Source organism: Pygocentrus nattereri, chromosome 13 (genome assembly GCF_015220715.1).
Source record: "Pygocentrus nattereri isolate fPygNat1 chromosome 13, fPygNat1.pri, whole genome shotgun sequence".
Classification (NCBI taxonomy): Eukaryota; Metazoa; Chordata; class Actinopteri; order Characiformes; family Serrasalmidae; genus Pygocentrus; species Pygocentrus nattereri.
The window spans coordinates 39,752,161-39,767,073 of NC_051223.1; the positions used below are offsets into that span (position 1 = coordinate 39,752,161).

The 14,913-nt window shown below is 44.9% G+C and overlaps 1 protein-coding gene across 1 annotated transcript; it reads left to right on the forward strand.

The window, feature by feature from the left end:
- Positions 1-1,344: 1,344 nt before the first annotated feature.
- ppifb (peptidylprolyl isomerase Fb) lies at positions 1,345-13,983 on the forward strand. Its single transcript, XM_017685568.2, has 6 exons — positions 1,345-1,598; positions 2,619-2,649; positions 3,590-3,678; positions 6,069-6,165; positions 10,966-11,041; positions 12,693-13,983. The coding sequence occupies exons 1-6, from the start codon at positions 1,443-1,445 to the stop codon at positions 12,826-12,828; spliced, it is 585 nt and encodes a 194-aa protein (XP_017541057.1). The 5' UTR covers positions 1,345-1,442; the 3' UTR covers positions 12,829-13,983.
- The last annotated feature ends 930 nt before the right edge of the window (positions 13,984-14,913 follow it).

Sequence of the window (14,913 nt, forward strand, 5' to 3'; positions counted from 1 at the left end):
GGTTCCCTGACCTCCAGCCCGCGACTGCCCGACAGTCCAGCAGTCTTCTGTCATAACAAGCAACTTTAGCTGATTTTGCTTAACATTGGCAAACGAAACCTTTATAGCGAATGACGCCTGTTGGAACAAACATTTATGCTGCGTTATGTCTGTCGTTAGGACAAGCTTATGTCATGTAGCCTTATGAACAGCACCCTACAGCAGAGTGTTACCGGAAATGTTTCTGTTTAGAATTCATCACTAACTTAATAAACGTTTTCATTACAATTCATCAGCGTCTTCTTTGAACGATTGAAACATTTAAACCTGAATTTTAGACTTTCTCTGTATTTTGGTGGCGTGTCCCTCCTTTCCTTTAACGACAGCTGCGTGACGCCCACAAATCTGTGCAAAGGCCTCTGCTGAGCAGGTCAGGTCCACCTGAGAGTCGACTGACCAGGAGCTTCACTGAAAGAGACGGGACTAAAACCAAACCTCAGCTTTTAGTGCAAAGAGCTTGACATGGTCAGCATCTCAGATCTACAGTATTTTGAGCAATGTAGCTAGCTAGCTGCATTTGTTGACAATGTAAATATATGGGCTTCTTGTCTATTTTCACTCCAATTCGGATTTGGTTATGATCTGCGACATTCCTGCATTAGCCCGTATGAGTAAAAATGTACTCAGACATCAAATATTCAGACATTTGTTCAAATATGTGAAGATTTACGTCCCTTTTGTAGTCCATTTTCTTACAAACTACATATCCCGTCGCGCAACTGATCACCTGGACCAATCAGAGCTCGCCGCCTCATCCGGGCACTGTAGCTTTACCAGCCCGAGTTAGCGTAGCAGCAGAGAACTTGTACAGATATAAAACGGCTCTGGTAGCTGCTTATGTCGCCAAAAATAGTGTCAAATGTGTGCTACTTATAACATCATATCCTCTTACATGCCCGTTTAATTTACTCTGAAAGCAGTAAATGTCGCTAAAGAACGCAACGAGCCACAGGATGATGCTCGCGCGGCCGGAGAGCGGGCGTTATATGGGACTTGTAGTTTTTTAGACGATGTTTGTACTACAATCAGCAAAAAATGAACTATTCCAACACAGAACGATGCTAGAAACAACACGTTTCGCAAATTATTATTATTCTTTTGTTATTTCGGAACAAAAATATGCTTTAAAGATAAGGAAATACTTTAAAGTGAGTTGTATAGCGGCTGAAGATAAAGTCGCAGACACACAGCGCAAGCGGTTTATCCGGCTTTACGTGTATGATTATTAGTGTTATTTTGTTTGGAAATGTGATTATTTTATGAATGTGTGCCAGTTTGTGATTAAACAGTTCGCAGAGTGGCTAGCATAACGGAACCTCGTGTTTCCGTGGCTGCACGGTTTCCGGCGTGAAGCAGACGAGTGGTGGAGTGTTGTCAAGTTTCCTGCGGCCGTTTGTGATTTTATGGCAATGATTATCTCCAGAAACAGGATTAAATTCTGCTCCCTGGCCTTCACGGCCGCTCGCATGTATGCGAACGGAGCCCAGGCCAACGCTAACCCTGTGGTTTACTTTGACATCGCGGCGGACAACCAGCCGCTCGGCAGAGTCACCTTCGAGGTGAGCTTCTCCTGCGCTCGCAGCCTGATCGACCGGCGGCGCTGATAACACATTTCCAGGCTTAAACTCTTTTATAATGAGCCTAGACTCGCTGTGGAGAGTACCTATGGCTGCAGGTGTACGATTGCGGCTTTTTGCCTATGACTTCCAGCCTCGATATACTAGCGTCTTACTCGAACTTTCCGGTCCACCTTAAATGGAGCAGCGGTCACGGTCTTGCTTGCGTGAGGCGCCTGCATGTAACTGCCGCGCCGTTGACTATTTAAGGTGGAACGGAAAGTTCGAAAAAGAAACTTCGTCCTGCAGCCAGTCCGAAGTGTAAAAACAAAGAGTTAACATAGAATATATCATTACGTGAAATGCAGAGTTAAAACACCCCTGCGTTACAAAATTAGTTTGATTTATGAGTTGAAGTGAATATAAAGTATTATAGAAAAATAGTCAGTATAAAGTAAAACTAAACTTACTCAGCCAAAGGGTTTTTTTTAGTAAAGGGACTGGTTCTGTATGGAATTGTGACTTCTATGTGGCGATCCCTAAAAGGAGCAGCCGAAAGAAGAAGAAGATCTAGAACCATGTTGTGTTTAAATGGTTCTATGCATGGTGAAATGCTCTTCAGATTGATGGAGATTGTGTTGTGTGGTTCTATATAGCACCAGAAAGGGTTCTGCTAGTGCTGTAGTTCTGTATAACCCTAGAACCATGTACAGCGCACTCTCCATCAGCCTGAAGAACCATGTGAGCGTGAAATGGTTCCAGACGGAACTGAATAGAACCACTGCCCTTACTAAAGAACCACCTTAATAAGAGTGTGTAGAGTTAGTGTGAGGCTTATTATAGGCGCTTAAAATGATTTTAAGGTTGTAAAAATGGGGAAAGTTGTTTCTGAGAGAGGTTTAGTGCAGCTCGCGTCCGTACTGTCCTTTAAGAGCTGCGGATGTTTAAGGGTGGTAACCTGTGAAGGTTCCTTTGTTTCCAGTGTGTCATCCTTTTGTTCTCTTTCTGCGTCTTGTGTTTCAGCTGAACGCTGACGTTGTTCCCAAAACTGCAGGTAAGTGTATCATGTCATTTCACATCATCGCTGCTTTTGTTCTGTTTACTGTATATAACGATCCACAGTAGTTCTAATAAACTAGCTGTAAGTACGTACACATGTCGGCACTAACGAGAGGATCGTTCCACTGATTTTCCAGGATTTCTTAATAATCCACTGATTGAGGTGTAAACAGAGATTCCGAGTGGGTTTGGTGTGAAACGGTTCAGACGTCTTTACAGTGGTGGTGATGGGAACCAGACGTCGCCATGACTACAACACAGATATAGACACTTTATTTACCATCCAGAACCTCCAGAGAACCTACACGAGTCTTCTGACCTTATATGGAATGCTGATGATGGAAAACAGTGGAAAATCTGGAATAATGAGTTTTCTTTGGGGACTATTTTGCCGCACAGCGCCCTGCATGTCTCCCTCCACCATGAATGGAGCTGAAGTTCTCTAAACTCTCATAAAACAGCGTCTCAGTCATCAGGCAGTGAATTCAGAACCAGTTCATGTAGGAACTTTCTGTAGGAGCTTTTAGAGGGACGTCTGGTTCCCATCACCACCACTGTGAGGAGCTTTTAGAGGGACGTCTGGTTCCTATCACCACCACTGTGAATGGTTCTGACTCGGTACGTTTATCTAGAACAGTTTATCTAGTCTTAACCACTAAATTATGCTGAAATTTAAAAAAGTTAGTGGCATTCCCCTTTAAGGTACAGAACTGAAGTGTGACCTTAATATAAATGCAGTGTGTAGCTGCTTTGTTTGTTGTCTCAGTGGATAACAGGGTCTCTTGTTTATTATCTGTGTGCCATTTAGATATCAGAGGAAATGACTTTCAACGTTCTAGACGGGAGACACGTGCCCGGTGTCTCCGGCGTAAATGAGCTGCGTGCTTCTCTGTGGAGGGCTGTTCTAACAGTGCTGCCTGTGTTTGTCTCTGTAGAGAACTTCAGGGCTCTGTGTACAGGAGAACACGGCTTCGGCTATAAAGGCTCCATCTTCCACCGAGTCATCCCAAACTTCATGTGTCAGGTACCAAAACTCACTGTTAGAACATGTACAACAGGGTTCTAACCCTGCGATTATTTCACCAGAACATCACGGGTTTTCCACGAGCACTGTATCACTCCACTGAGACGCTGTTGCTAAGCAACCACTCTGACAGCTGTAGGAGACGCTCAAGCCATCTGAACGTTTTTACTTCTGACTTCGACACAAACAGAAAACGGACACTGTTAAGACCACATCTGACCGACAGCCGATTTGGTCCGACTCTGAAGACGAGACGACGCTAAATTCCCAAACTGTCGTCTCCACTGAGCAGCTTTTCAGTCGGCAGCTGTGACAGAAGAACAGCTGAACAACCTGGAATCAGCCGGAAATGAACCCAACACCATTCGCCAAACTAAACGGGCTGTAAGAAGCTTTACAGACCGGCTGGAACAAAACAACATTAATACTGATCTGGACAAACTGACCAAACTGAGCTGAACCTGATATTGGGTCAGTTTTACGGCTCAGTCTGATTTGGTCCGACTCTGAAGATCAGACACGTCTGGCGAATGGTGTTGGGTTGGCATTGCGCATGGTGATCTTGGGCTTATGTGCAGCTGCTCGACCATTGAAACCCATTTTGTGAAGCTCAGAACACAAAGTTCTTTGGCTGTTGTTGCTTCTGCAACGCTGTAGTGAAGGATGTTTACGTGCTTCAGCACTCCGGCGCCTCACTCTGGCAGTTTGCGTGGTTTACCACTTTGTGGCTGAGCTGTTACGTATCCGTTTCACAAGCTGACTGTGGCACATGTGGCATCCTGTGTTTAGTCACTGAGCTCATCAGTACCACCCTCTACTGCCGGTGTTCGTCTATGGAGGCTGCAAGACCTGAGCTGGAGTTTTACACCTGTTAGCAGTGGGTGTGGCTGAAACACCTGAGTATTAATGATTAGAAGGGGTGTCCACATACTTTTGGCTACCGTGAAAACGTTATTAACTTGTAACGTACACCGATCAGGCAGAACGTTCTGACCACCTCCTTGTTTCTACGGTCATTCTCCACTTTATCAGCTCCACTTACTGTAGAGCTGCACTCTGTTTACTGCAGAGCTGAGAATGACCCACCACCCAAACAGTACCTGCTCTGTGAGGTTCCATGGGGGTCCTGACCACTGAAGAACAGGGTAACAGAGTATCAGAGAAACAGATGGACTACAGTCTGTAACTGTAGAACTACAAAGACCAGCTATACAGTCAGTGGAGCTGATAAAGTGGACAGTGAGCGTAGAAACGAGGAGGTGGTCAGAATGTTCTGCCTGACCGGTGTGAGTTAGTATTTTAAATCGGTTAGAACCGGTTCTATTGGTTCATCTAAACAGCAGCAGGTATATTTTTATTTAAATGTTCCCACCGCAGCAATATACACACATACCGTCTTGTGAAAAAGTTTGAGCCCCCCGTCAAATTATGTGTTGCTTATTTAATATATTGGGAAGAAATAAAACCGTGTCCTGTGACTTTTGACTTGTGTGTTATTTATTTATTTGTTTGTTTGTTTGTTTGTTTGTTAAAAATAAATAGTGTATTAAAGCTCCCAGTGAAATCCCGTATGCAGGTGTGCTCCTGTAGATTGTGTGTCGGGTCGTTTTCAGCGAAGCGTGATTTGACCGGGGTGTTCGGACTTTTACACACGACGGTTAGTAATTCGTTGCCCAGAGAACGTTTGACCACCAGACACTCAGTGCCTTCCTCTTCCAGCCGACCTTCAGGGAAGTGAAACCAGCAGTACACTGTGCACTCTGTACACTCTTTATTCAGTCACTCTTTGCTCTGGACGCTCTTTATTCAGGACACTCTACGCTCTGGACGCTCTACGCTCTGGACGCTCTTTACACTGTTCAGGACGCTGTTTTATTGCGGCTGAGAAGGTCCCAGTGTGAAGACAGAAGCACGTGTAAGCCGAGTTCTGGAGACGAGTTCTGTGTAAACCGAGTTCTGGAGACGAGTTCTGTTTCTCTGTTTCTCGCTCGCGGTTCCGCTTTACACAGGTTTGTGAAATCGGCCGTGATGTTCAGACCTTTAGTTTCTTCCAGTGAGGCTCTTGTTCAGACGACTCGCAGGTGGACGTGAGCTGCTCATTACAGGCTTTTGCACAAACTTGTTGAAGCCGTGCAGCTGGAGCGCGCGCAGTCCTTATAGAGAAAGGGGACAGTCCACCAAATCCAGACACACTGAAATTCATCCCCTCTCTGATTGTTACGCTGAGGTATTTCTAATGGAAAGCTCTGTATTAGAAAAGGAAGTGAAATAGAAACACTCTGCGCACTCTTTGCTCTGTGCACTCTTTAAATATAAGTACACCCTTAGTCTGTGCCTCAATTGACCTCAGACGCAAGTGTGTGTTAATTCTAGCTCTGCCTGACCTGCAGGGAGGAGACTTCACCCACCATAACGGCACCGGGGGGAAGTCCGTCTACGGCCCCAGATTTCCAGACGAGAACTTCAGGCTGAAGCACACTGGACCAGGTTAGAGCAGCGCAGCGTCACACACATTCGTTTATGATGCTTTTTAATGGTTTTATGGTTTTGTGCACCATTTGTACCGTTACTGTAATAACACTGTGTGTGTGTGTGTGTGTGTGTGTGTTGCGCTGTATGAAGACGTCGTGTTGAATGGACCAATAGAAAGGGTTTATAAGCGGCCTGTTTCTGCTGGTTTAGTGCGTGGTGTCTATTAAGGTGCTCAGTTGCATGTTTTTATAAATAAACCTCCACATCTTCCCGGTGTACTAAACTCAGTAAATCAGCAGTACCTGTTCACCACACCTTCTCACCACAGAGCGGCCGAAATATTTGATCAGTATTGCTTGATGTGTTTTTGCTGTCGCTGTGGGCGGAAATGTGTCCGTTAGTCTGGGGCGTCTTGTGGAGACTTGTTAGCAGATAAAACTGCTGGAGGCAGGGAGGCGGAGCAGCGCTGTGAGCCAGCTTTACAGAGCTTTTAAACAGCCTCACACACACACACACACATATATACACACACACATATATATATATATATATATATATACACACACACACACTCACATATACACACACACTCACACACAACGCTCATACTACTATTAGTAATATGTTTAGTTAGTGTAGCACCTTTCTTTTTACCCTAATCGCATCTCAACAACAACTGGCACATAAAAATAAAACTCCATTAAAACTCCATTAAAACACCATTAAAACCCAGACGGTTGGATTAAAGGCTGCAATCCAAGATGAAGCGGAGAATTTGGGCAGCTGGGGATGAGTAAAACACGTGGCTTCCACTAGATGGCGACGCTTCTCAGAAGACATGGCAGAGCCAGGTTAAGTGGAGCCTGGTCATTTCATATCCCCCCGTTATGCCACAGAATGACGGTAAAATGGTAAAACTGTAGGGGGCGCTGACGAGCGAGTCTTGCAGATGGAGCTGAAAACAGCTGGACTGTATTTCTACATTCATGTTGGAACGTCTGGCAATTTGGAAAAGTAAAAGGATGAAGAGCTGATTGGTCAGTGTTACTGCTACTGAGAGCTGATTGGTCAGAGTTACTGCTACTGAGAGCTGATTGGTCAGAGTTACTGCTACTGAGAGCTGATTGGTTAGTGTTACTGCTACTGAGAGCTGATTGGTCAGTGTTACTGCTACTGAGAGCTGATTGGTCAGAGTTACTGCTACTGAGAGCTGATTGGTCAGTGTTACTGCTACTGAGAGCTGATTGGTTAGTGTTACTGCTACTGAGAGCTGATTGGTTAGCGTTACTGCTACTGAGAGCTGATTGGTTAGCGTTACTCCTACTGAGAGCTGATTGGTTAGTGTTACTGCTACTGAGAGCTGATTGATTAGTGTTACTGCTACTGAGAGCTGATTGGTTAGTGTTACTGCTACTGAGAGCTGATTGGTTAGTGTTACTGCTACTGAGAGCTGATTGGTTAGCGTTACTGCTACTGAGAGCTGATTGGTTAGCGTTACTGCTACTGAGAGCTGATTGGTTAGAGTTACTGCTACTGAGAGCTGATTGCTTAGCGTTACTGCTACTGAGAGCTGATTGGTTAGCGTTACTGCTACTGAGAGCTGATTGGTTAGCGTTACTGCTACTGAGAGCTGATTGGTTAGCGTTACTGCTACTGAGAGCTGATTGGTTAGCGTTACTGCTACTGAGAGCTGATTGGTTAGCGTTACTGCTACTGAGAGCTGATTGGTTAGTGTTACTGCTACTGAGAGCTGATTGGTTAGAGTTACTGCTACTGAGAGCTGATTGGTTAGAGTTACTGCTACTGAGAGCTGATTGGTTAGTGTTACTGCTACTGAGAGCTGATTGGTTAGAGTTACTGCTACTGAGAGCTGATTGGTTAGAGTTACTGCTACTGAGAGCTGATTGGTTAGCGTTACTGCTACTGAGAGCTGATTGGTTAGAGTTACTGCTACTGAGAACTGATTGGTTAGTGTTACTGCTACTGAGAGCTGATTGGTTAGCGTTACTGCTACTGAGAGCTGATTGGTTAGCGTTACTGCTACTGAGAGCTGATTGGTTAGCTTTACTGCTACTGAGAGCTGATTGGTTAGCGTTACTGCTACTGAGAGCTGATTGGTTAGAGTTACTGCTACTGAGAGCTGATTGGTTAGCGTTACTGCTACTGAGAGCTGATTGGTTAGAGTTACTGCTACTGAGAGCTGATTGGTTAGCGTTACTGCTACTGAGAGCTGATTGGTTAGTGTTACTGCTACTGAGAGCTGATTGGTTAGAGTTACTGCTACTGAGAGCTGATTGGTTAGAGTTACTGCTACTGAGAGCTGATTGGTTAGTGTTACTGCTACTGAGAGCTGATTGGTTAGTGTTACTGCTACTGAGAGCTGATTGGTTAGTGTTACTGAGAGCTGATTGGTTAGTGTTACTGCTACTGAGAGCTGACTGGTTAGCGTTACTGCTACTGAGAGCTGATTGGTCAGAGTTACTGCTACTGAGAGCTGATTGGTTAGTGTTACTGCTACTGAGAGCTGATTGGTCAGTGTTACTGCTACTGAGAGCTGATTGGTCAGAGTTACTGCTACTGAGAGCTGATTGGTCAGTGTTACTGCTACTGAGAGCTGATTGGTTAGTGTTACTGCTACTGAGAGCTGATTGGTTAGCGTTACTGCTACTGAGAGCTGATTGGTTAGCGTTACTCCTACTGAGAGCTGATTGGTTAGTGTTACTGCTACTGAGAGCTGATTGATTAGTGTTACTGCTACTGAGAGCTGATTGGTTAGTGTTACTGCTACTGAGAGCTGATTGGTTAGTGTTACTGCTACTGAGAGCTGATTGGTTAGCGTTACTGCTACTGAGAGCTGATTGGTTAGCGTTACTGCTACTGAGAGCTGATTGGTTAGAGTTACTGCTACTGAGAGCTGATTGCTTAGCGTTACTGCTACTGAGAGCTGATTGGTTAGCGTTACTGCTACTGAGAGCTGATTGGTTAGCGTTACTGCTACTGAGAGCTGATTGGTTAGCGTTACTGCTACTGAGAGCTGATTGGTTAGCGTTACTGCTACTGAGAGCTGATTGGTTAGCGTTACTGCTACTGAGAGCTGATTGGTTAGTGTTACTGCTACTGAGAGCTGATTGGTTAGAGTTACTGCTACTGAGAGCTGATTGGTTAGAGTTACTGCTACTGAGAGCTGATTGGTTAGTGTTACTGCTACTGAGAGCTGATTGGTTAGAGTTACTGCTACTGAGAGCTGATTGGTTAGAGTTACTGCTACTGAGAGCTGATTGGTTAGCGTTACTGCTACTGAGAGCTGATTGGTTAGAGTTACTGCTACTGAGAACTGATTGGTTAGTGTTACTGCTACTGAGAGCTGATTGGTTAGCGTTACTGCTACTGAGAGCTGATTGGTTAGCGTTACTGCTACTGAGAGCTGATTGGTTAGCTTTACTGCTACTGAGAGCTGATTGGTTAGCGTTACTGCTACTGAGAGCTGATTGGTTAGAGTTACTGCTACTGAGAGCTGATTGGTTAGCGTTACTGCTACTGAGAGCTGATTGGTTAGAGTTACTGCTACTGAGAGCTGATTGGTTAGCGTTACTGCTACTGAGAGCTGATTGGTTAGTGTTACTGCTACTGAGAGCTGATTGGTTAGAGTTACTGCTACTGAGAGCTGATTGGTTAGAGTTACTGCTACTGAGAGCTGATTGGTTAGTGTTACTGCTACTGAGAGCTGATTGGTTAGTGTTACTGCTACTGAGAGCTGATTGGTTAGTGTTACTGAGAGCTGATTGGTTAGTGTTACTGCTACTGAGAGCTGACTGGTTAGCGTTACTGCTACTGAGAGCTGATTGGTTAGCGTTACTGCTACTGAGAGCTGATTGGTTAGTGTTACTGCTACTGAGAGCTGATTGGTTAGCGTTACTGCTACTGAGAGCTGATTGGTTAGCGTTACTGCTACTGAGAGCTGATTGGTTAGCGTTACTGCTACTGAGAGCTGATTGGTTAGCGTTACTGCTACTGAGAGCTGATTGGTTAGCGTTACTGCTACTGAGAGCTGATTGGTTAGCGTTACTGCTACTGAGAGCTGATTGGTTAGCGTTACTGCTACTGAGAGCTGATTGGTTAGCGTTACTGCTACTGAGAGCTGATTGGTTAGAGTTACTGCTACTGAGAGCTGATTGGTTAGAGTTACTGCTACTGAGAGCTGATTGGTTAGCGTTACTGCTACTGAGAGCTGATTGGTTAGCGTTACTGCTACTGAGAGCTGATTGGTTAGCGTTACTGCTACTGAGAGCTGATTGGTTAGATAAACAGACTCATTTTAATGGTTTGCTTTATTATGCGCAGCTACACTGCATGTCAGCTCACACCTTTTAGCTGGACAGTAGTGAGTTAGTAAGGAGTCAGTCTGATTCCAATCCTGGAAGTTCTCTATTCGAGTTGAGGGTCAGACGAACCGGAGTCTGATTATCAGTAACTCTCTGGGCTGTACTGTCTGCTTCTGGGTTGGTGTGCAGTAGCTTTTATCAAGCAGCTAATTTGCTCATGAAATCCTGTCACTTTTAATTTTTCTGAACTTTACTGACTGTTTAAAAACCGACGCGTTCTTCATAATAAAGGAATCTCCAATTTAGTGGAATCTCCAACACCCCACCAATTTAGCACATATTGGCCCAGCTGTGTGGAGTTGCTCGGTCATCTCTGTTGGACCTCATTATGTGATGCGCTGTTATCTGTGAACTCGGCTGAAACACAGACAGACTCCAGGTTTCAGGATGGCTGCTTCTCTCCATGATCATGGATGTAAACTCTGTGTTGCAGGTATTCTCTCCATGGCCAACGCTGGACCGAACACCAACGGCTCTCAGTTCTTCATCTGTACAGTGAAAACGGAGTGGTACGTTAAAGCTGTGTGTGTTTGTATTGTAGTTGTCGGCTGTGCTTCGTGTCCAGCGAACATTTCATTGTAAATGGACCAACAGAAAGTAGCCCAAAATTACTGTTCCATACAGGGTAAGTTAGCCATTTATCTGGTCAGTAAGCAGTAAAAAACCTGCGATATTCAGAGAAATAGAAATAAGTAGTTGTTTTGTGTGTCACTGTACGTCTCTTTGAGGAAACCTAGTGTTATTTGTAGATATCATCCAATACTTGGTTTGGCTACTAAATACAGGGCGATTCAAAAAGATTCATCTGATTTCAAAGCATCATATTTTAACAACCGTGAACCGCCGAGGAACCAACCACACTCCAACTGTAAGAGGGGGTCATAGAGTCTCTGACCGGCTCCTTCAGTCTGAGAGGAGATGAGACCCCTGAGCAGAACGTTCTGCGTTCTCCACGTCAATCAGAGTGAATCCGTCAGAACTGAGCAGCGGGATTTTCATCAGCAGTGAAGCTCCAGCAGCTCAGAGCGTTCGGCGCTGGTTCCACAGCACTGGATGATCTCCGAAATCCCACTGAAAGAGCCGTGAGAGCAGCGACGCCCAACACACTCAGTCCAGTCTGGGATGAGTCTGACTGTGGTGTTGATGTCGTCCGTCCAGCTGGAGGAGGTTCAGACTGAGACCTTGTAGAACTACATAATAAACTTTATGCTCATTTACACCGTTTACAGCTCACTGCACTGATCTGTGATGATTTACAGGAGAAATCAATCGTTTTGAAACCAGATCAATCTTTTTGAATCATGCACATTGGTCAGGTGTAACATCCTGACTACCTCCTCGTTTCTACACTCATTGTCCATCTGATCAGCTCCACTGACCGTATAGCTGCACTCAGTAGTTCTACAGTTACAGACTGTAGTCCATCTGTTTCTCTGATACTCTGTTACCCTGTTCTTCAGTGGTCAGGACCCCCATGGACCCTCACAGAGCAGGTACTATTTGGGTGGTGGGTCATTCTCAGCACTGCAGCAATGCTGACGTGGTGGTGGTGTGTTAGTGTGTGTTGTGCTGGTCTGAGTGGATCAGACACAGCAGTGCTGCTGGAGTTTAAACACCTCATTGTCACTGCTGGACTGAGAATCGTCCACCAACCAACAATATCCAGCCAGCAGCGTCCTGTGGGCAGCGTCCTGTGGGCAGCGTCCTGTGGGCAGCGTCCTGTGGGCAGCGTCCTGTGGGCAGCGTCCTGTGACCACTGATGAAGGACTAGAGCATGACCAACACAAACTGTGCAGCAGCAGATGAGCTGTCGTCTCTGACTTTACATCTACAAGGTGGACCGACAAGGTAGGAGTGTCTAATAGAGTGGACAGTGAGTGGACGCAGGGTTTAAAAACTCCAGCAGCACTGCTGTGTCTGATCTACTCACACCAGCACAACACACACTAACACAGCACCACCACGTCAGTGTTACTGCAGTGCTGAGAATGACCCACCTCCCAAATAGTACCTGCTCTGTGAGGGTCCATGGGGGTCCTGACCACTGGACAGTGAGTGTAGAAACGAGGTGGTCATAGTGTTACGGCTGATCAGTGTGTGTGAATTAGTCTATACAGTATTAAGTAACGAGGTTAATTACGTCCTGTTTCTGTTGCTCAGGTTGGATGGGAGGCACGTGGTGTTTGGCAGCGTGAAGGATGGGATAGAGGTGGTGAAACAGGTCGAGGATTTAGGCTCTCGCTCCGGGAAAACCTCCAAGAGGATCACCATCACCGACTGTGGAGAACTCAAATAGAACGTGCTCCGAACTCTCCGGCCTACTGACCGCTTATCTAAAACACACACAGCAGGACCAGGTACCCAATCAGATTAAACCAGAATAAAAAACTGAAATCTATGACGTGTTTCTAAAGGGCGGGGGGGGGTGTCTAACGATAATAACAATACTGATAATTATATAATATTATAGTAATAATAACGACGGTCTCCCAGTTTATTTCTGTCTAACGAAGGTGCTCTGCCCACCTTCTAGTGATCAGATACATATTCTTCATCATGTCTGTGGATTAAAGTCAAATTAGCGTTTACGTGATTCACTGTGTGTGTTTCAGAACAGCTGTCAGAGAGGGATTCATAAAAGATTAATATGGATATGAGAAAAGAAATCGTGAATATATAAAAATAGGATTGAATTGCTGTCTAATCAGAGTTTGCAGTGCTGTAGTCCACCTGGTCTGTGTTGTCCTGCTCCATATTCCAGCTGTGTACTGAACGCTGGTCCTGTTTATCCTAATTCGGAAAGATTTCGGCAGATTATCGTGCAAAATATCAACCTCCTGCTGTTGCTGTGGCAACATGGATCAAAGCAAGTTGCTGCCTTGTGGGCTACTTTGAAACTAAACTAAAAAGCAGGGCCTTTTTTTTTAGTAGTGACTTGCAGGAGCGCTCAACATCTTCCACGTTTACAGCCGTGAGTAGCTCCTCCCGTTCCGGTGGGCTGCAGCACTGAAGCTGGAAACACTGGACTAAATGTAGCCTTTACATTCTGGAGCTGAATCTGGATTAGATGAATCTGGATTAACCTCAGTGCTAATGTGAACGGTACAGTCGGTTTGGGAAAACGAGCAGGAACGTTAGCACTTATAAAGGACTTTGTCCGTTCAGGGTCAGTGGGTATAAATGACATTCGACTATAAACTGTGTATGAAATCCATAAACTTGAAACAATGTGAAATATTAGAAAATTCCCATCTGAATTAGAGCCAATGTGAATGTTTGTACTGAAACCCTGTCCACTGAGTGTGTGTGTGTGTGTGTGTGTGTGTGTGTGTGTGTGTGTGTGTGTGTGGAGTGGATTTTGGTGTCAAATGCTGTTTCATCTGGACTGACTCCAGTTTCTGTTGGACTGTGACCTCAGGAATAAAAAAAACATTGCCATGAAATATACTGACCTTCATATCTACCTGTCTCTCTTATTATGGATCTAATAATAATAATAATAATAATAATATTGATTGTTGTTATCTGTATCCTTTTCCTCATGTCCTGTGGAGCAAGCTGTTTTAAAGTCTACCTTTTTCCATGGACGTTAATGCAGTTACTTTATATTTAACTTGAAAAATTCTATCATTTTATTAGAAATTTGGACACTACAGAATATTGTAACACTCTTGGTTGATATTGCAGCTTGCCAACGCTTTCTGTAGCACAGTAGGAGTCTTTTTATTCTTGCTTTAGGAATCTTCACCCCTTCTTTCTGTCAGAACATTTGTAGGTCTGCTAGATTCTTGGACTGTCCTGCATGCATAGTATGCTTAAGATCCACTAAGGCCCCGTCCCATTTCTCCTGTTTACCCCTACCCCATGTTTTTGAGTGTCGCCCCTTGTTCCTGAGCTACAGGGCAGTGGTTGAGATCTTCCTCTGAAATAAGACCCTCTAATAAAAGAGCATCACTTCATTAACAGCTGCTAGCGCCGCTCTGTAGGCGACCCTGCCCGTCTGCAGGGACAGCAGAGGAGGGGAAAGTTCAGCTCCTCACTGCTGGGCTTTAGTTACATTTAGGGATCAGACGCCTTCAAAGAGGGGGGCAGTTATTTATTATCACCCCCCCCGTAATTCTTCAGTGATATGAAGCTGAAGTCAGAGATTCTCCAGATTCTTGAGAATTTTCCCGTTCCACCTTAAATGGAGCAGCAGGTAGTCTGGAGCTTCAGGCGTCAGAACTGCTGGACTATTTAAGGTGGAACGGGAAAGTTATCTACCGAGGTGCTTGTCGCTTAGTGCTTGTTATAAAGAAAAGGACCATGATGCACTGAAACGGCGCTAAATTAAAGTTATTGTAATGTTTTAATTAGTGTTTGGTCTCGAGCGCCGTCTTGC